The sequence below is a fragment of the Pyrus communis genome, chromosome 11 (genome assembly GCF_963583255.1).
Source record: "Pyrus communis chromosome 11, drPyrComm1.1, whole genome shotgun sequence".
Lineage (NCBI taxonomy): Eukaryota > Viridiplantae > Streptophyta > Magnoliopsida > Rosales > Rosaceae > Pyrus > Pyrus communis.
The window spans coordinates 12,347,680-12,352,765 of NC_084813.1; the positions used below are offsets into that span (position 1 = coordinate 12,347,680).

General features: G+C 37.2%; 1 protein-coding gene across 1 annotated transcript; it reads left to right on the forward strand.

Moving 5' to 3' along the window:
• The first annotated feature begins 2,267 nt into the window (after nucleotides 1-2,267).
• On the forward strand, nucleotides 2,268-4,620 carry LOC137708866 (uncharacterized). Its single transcript, XM_068448026.1, has 3 exons — nucleotides 2,268-2,578; nucleotides 3,860-3,959; nucleotides 4,482-4,620. The coding sequence occupies exons 1-3, from the start codon at nucleotides 2,314-2,316 to the stop codon at nucleotides 4,552-4,554; spliced, it is 438 nt and encodes a 145-aa protein (XP_068304127.1). The 5' UTR covers nucleotides 2,268-2,313; the 3' UTR covers nucleotides 4,555-4,620.
• The last annotated feature ends 466 nt before the right edge of the window (nucleotides 4,621-5,086 follow it).

A 5,086-nucleotide genomic window follows, 5' to 3' on the forward strand; every position in this document is an offset into this window, starting at 1 on the left:
GTGGTTGAGTACAAATTCATCTAGTCTAAAACAACCTGCAAAATAGTAAACAACCGTAAGCAAATCTTGGCCTAGGGGGGTTGGGGGTTGTGCCAGCCAAAGGCTCTCTGACGGTCAAGTTAGTGAATGATTTGGGACTCAAGCAGTGGGCTAGAGAATTCAAGTGTATAGATTGCATTACCGTAGATGAACCTAGATAAGGGTATTTATAATGTGGGAGAGATACCTTTTTAGGATAGAACCCTTGTTCTAAACCGGGAGAATCCAAGAGGATATCTAGTAAGTAGATATTGCATTTTCTTAGGAGTCTGATTACTTGCTGCGCATGCCTATCCTTAGTCTGTAAGGACTCCAATACTTATAGGATTTGATTGAGGCCATATCCGGATCAAATGGCGTGTCTTGCTGAAAAAGATAGTCATCCAATGAAGTCGCTTGGGCTTCGCCTAGTGCCCCGAAGCCAAAATGATGGTGCTAGCCCACCCTTTTTGATACAGCTCCGTCTGGAGTTAGTGAGTCCATGACCGAACTTCACAGATGTATGGTGACTTTTCACTTTGACGTGACATCGTTTCAGATTCAAGTGTGTATCTTCGTGCAACATGCCATAAAACTTGCAATGATGAAACATCATGTTTGAAGTCTGCGCATGGGACACGAGAAATATCTTCCGAAATTCTTTGCCTCTCCCAATTGTCAGATCGATTGGTCCAAAGGGAGTTGGTCCGCATTCAACGACCAGATGACCTCTTTAAATGATGTTTATGTATCCTCTGACCTTTCTTCATTCTTTTACCATAAACCCTCATTGTCAAAAAAAGGCTCGAACTTTTATCCGTACCTATTTCAAAATTCTCTGACCTTCTTGAACCTTCATCCAATGACGTCTTCAAGTAAGAAAGCAAAATCAATTAGGGTTTCTCCATACAATCTTCCTCTAATGAGAGTTCGTAACCAAGAAGAGAGCGAATCTTTTGTCAAAATGCACCGCGACATTCTTAACGATTGCAATGTCTGGTGGTAGCCTGGCCACAATATTTATGCTGATTTGCCATCGTCGTCTAATCCAGTAATGTAATAAAGTAAGTACATGTACTGAGTTGATGATGTCCTGCATAAATTTCCATAACTTAAGTAATCAAGATTAATTTGTGACCAAAGAAATGTGAGAGTTTTTAAGCTGCATGCAATGATGTGCCGAATATTTTGTTCTCTCAAAAACGAATTAGCTAAACTAGAATTAACCAACTAATGGTCTTAGAGTACTGATGTTGATACAACGTTTAAAGTTGCTCCAGGGTTCAACTAATTAATTCTTGAGTGAGTTAGGGCTGGTTTGGTATTGCTGTGCTTTGAAAAAAAGCTGATTCTGCTGTGCTGTGAGAATAAGCGGCTGTGAAATAAAGCAGCAGAGTGTTTGGTAAACTTTTTTGTAAAAGTGCTTTTGAAAAAAAAAACAATATTATAGTGTTTGGTAAACTTTTATGTAAAACAGATGTGAAAAAAAGCCGATTTTTCAAAGTTGGGTTTTGCAGCTTCTTGTTTTTGGCTTTTTTTCACCCAAAACTGTGAAAAAAAGCTGAAGTTGAATGTTTACCAAACACAAAAACAGCTCTCAGCTTTTTTTTATACCAACTTTTTTCAGAATCACCTCAGTACCAAACCAGGTCTTAGAATAATCTTTCTGGAAATACAATCAGTAATCACACTTTGTCTTATACAATTGCGATTGAGTCAAATGGTCTGATTTCACTCATGTGGTAGAATGTAAGAACCTTAATGAAAGTGAGTTTCATTAGTCATATAAATGTAGTGCAATATTAAAGGCAAAGCGTTGAGAGAATTGGGTGAATTCTGATGCGTGTTTCTCACCATAGAATTTTCTAAAACAATATAGTATTTACACTATAACATTCCTAAACTATTAGAAGTGCAACAAATATAACACTTTTTAATGTTTAATTTTAGAGTGAAGCAATTTTTTTTTTTTTGAAATGTAAATACCAAACGGGCCTCAGTCTCCTCTGTATGCTTTAACCATATTTTTAAATGAAAACTAATGAAAATGATTTGAAAACTTTGAGTTTTAACGATATGGACAAAATAAAAGGTAAAGTAAATAGTAACAAGATTGACTTTTTAGTGTAAAAATGTTATTTTTCGTTAAAGTAAACAGTGCCGGAGTTTTTCGTTAAAGTTCTCTACTTTTAACGACAATAAAATTGGTGTCGTCCAAGCCTACACTCCACCCGTCTCTTCAGTAGCTACATTGGTTTTTAGCAGAAACCGAGCAGCTCCATCTTCTTCCAAGAAATGGCGTCCAAAACCCTAATTCGAACCGGAGCTTCCCTCGTAAAACGGTTCCTATCCAAGCCATTGCTTCCCCCAAACCCGAATCCGAATGGCCATATTGTCTCTCACGGCCTCGAAATCACTCCCAAGATGTTCCCGTCTCTCTCCCACTTCGACACCTACCTCCGTTTGCCCCAAAACGACGCCGAATCGCTTAGACGGGTCTCCTCTGAAGGGTTTTTGTACCCCTGCGGCCTCCCTTATCTCCCGTTCTACGTACCTGACGGTACTCTCTCTCGCTCTCCCATCATCGGTTTCTGCTAATTTGATCGTATGGAAAGTTTATAATTTTATTCGGTATTTTGAATTTATTTACTGTTTGGTTGCTGAGAAAATGTTGGAAAATATTAGAAGTAGCAGTTTCGTGCTAAGTTGCGCGTTTTAGGACTGCACGAAGTAGACAGATTTATTGGTGTGTAATTATTTAATATTCTCAGTGAGCGGGCAGATGACATCAATTTGAGAAATTTAGTGTATTAGGAATGAGAATTTTGATTGGCTTTGTTCATAGATTTCGGTTTTTCGTTTCGAACAGAAATAAGCATTTCAGTAGTATAATGCCATATTCCCTGAGTTGTATATTGGTATATAAACATTGTTTAGCTTCTAAGCATGTCCTTCATTGGCAGCTTTCATACCTCTAAGCGTGGCTGGATGCTTTGACTTGATAGATTTTGGGGTGTTGGGGATCTGAAACTTAGTTAGTCTCATAAGCTGGGTTTGTAATCACTTTACGGATTTTGTTCTTGAGGCCTTAATGCACATCTTACATCAAACATTTTGTTCTTTAACTAGCATTTACGTTTTTAGGCATGCAAGTATACTTCTTTGTCATTTTTTTTTTCTTTCCAACTTTTGCAAAATGATGGGAAGTCAACGTGCCTAATCTTTAAGTTGCGGTTTTACTATTTAATTATGATAAATCATTGGTCTTGGATCATGACCATCACATAGACAACGAATAGATACTTAAAGTCGTTAGATTGGGTTCTAAAGTAAAATTTGAGTTTTCATGTACAATAATTTTTCAACATGAACAACTATCAGTCACATATTTTGGTAATGTTAATGCCAGGCAGAAGCAAGTTTCTTTTTGATGTCTATATTGTTTTTTGGAGAACATTACAGAGAGAATAGTATTCTTTTTTAGGTTAAGAAATATCTGTGTGAAATTGTATAGCTCAGAAGTTACTTGTATAAAAATCTCTCTCTCTCTCTTTCGCTTTTTAACACAAATTGTGTGGTTCTGTGTCCCGTTGTGTATTTCAAAAGAGTCTCGTTTTTATGTCCTTTAGTCTTCTTCCCCTGTAATTATCATTTTAGAATGGGAAAACCCAACTTCTGATGTTTTAATAAGTACCAAAAGGAACAGAAAAGCAGAGTTTTTTGTCCAAAAGGCAATGCCTACTAAGTATGCCGGCTGGATAAAAGTTAACTTGTAATTTGACAGTGACTCCATTTATGCTACTTTCAGTCATGCTTAATCGTGTATACTATTATTTCTCAGGAGATGATTCTTCATCAACAGAGCCAATGCTATTATTTCCAAAGCGAACGTTCCAGCCCAGTACCATCCGGCGGAAGAGGAACCATGGATTTTTTGCTCGGTCTCTCTCTCTCTCTCACTCACTCACTCACTACAGAAAACCTTGGCTTCTTCTCGCAAGAGGTCTTCTTTTGAAGATATAGCATGTACGATTTTTTAGGATGCTTTTTAGACTTAGTTCTATGGTTTTAATAGTATGGCAAGTATATATAATGCAAATTTTAGGTTTATATGTTTATCAAGGAAAAAGATTAAAGTAGTTATGGGCAAGTAGATATATTGCAAATTTTGATCTCAATCAACTTCTTTCTGATATGCAACATTACGTTTAGCATTTTACTTTATGCAATTTTAGTTACCTGGATAATGGATCATCAAAATTAACCTTTTCCATAACTGTCACTAAATTTGTGTACATTTCAAAATGTAATGCTAGTTTTTCTGTCAGATCAGCTTATGAGAACGCTTATTTTTCTAAACAAGCTTTTGTGAGCCGTGTTGTCTCTTATTTTCAAGTTTCAACATCAACCAGTAATCTGTATATTTTGCATTTATGACTAACATATTTATCACATGAACACAGCAAGGCAACCAAGGGTGGACGGAGAGTAATTGCTAGAAGAATAGCCAAAAGTCGAGCAAGAGTTACAGCTTAACATTTCTTTCGCGGGCCTAGTCTTACCTTGGGATCTAGTCGACAAGCTTACCTTTGGATCATGGTAATGTTTGGTTCTTTTTGTAGTTGTTTAGCCTTGGAGTGCTGTGGTTCTTTAGGGTACCATTTGGTGCACAAACAGGACGGGATGGAATGAAATGGGACGGGATAGGATGGGACGGAACGGAGGTTACGTGTTATGTTTGGTATGCGCAGGATGGAACGGGACGGTTGTTCCGTTCTGCGTGTGGTACACGCTAGACGAAACGGAACCAAAAGATTGAATGACTAACTTATCCCTGTTCTGTTTGTTGTTTGGTAGAATGTTTATGCGTGGGATGGAACGAGACTTTTTTTTTTTTGAACTTGTTCATATTTGAACACATAACAATACCATGATTAGGTTTTGGAGATTGCAGAAGAAGCAAAACGAAAAACAATGGCAGGGAATTTAGAGGGAGAAAGTGAATGACTAAAGAATGTATTCCTTGAACAATGAATGAATTACAGAGAGAGTGAGGTGTTTGTTATTT

Excerpts from the sequence above, each read along its gene's own strand:
- LOC137708866 (XM_068448026.1), top strand. The coding sequence starts at position 2,314 with ATGGCGTCCAAAACCCTAATTCGAACCGGAGCTTCCCTCGTAAAACGG. Across the intron at positions 2,579-3,859 it reads CCCGTTCTACGTACCTGACG|GAGATGATTCTTCATCAACA; the intron begins GTACTCTCTCTC and ends ATTATTTCTCAG. Across the intron at positions 3,960-4,481 it reads AACCATGGATTTTTTGCTCG|CAAGGCAACCAAGGGTGGAC; the intron begins GTCTCTCTCTCT and ends ACATGAACACAG.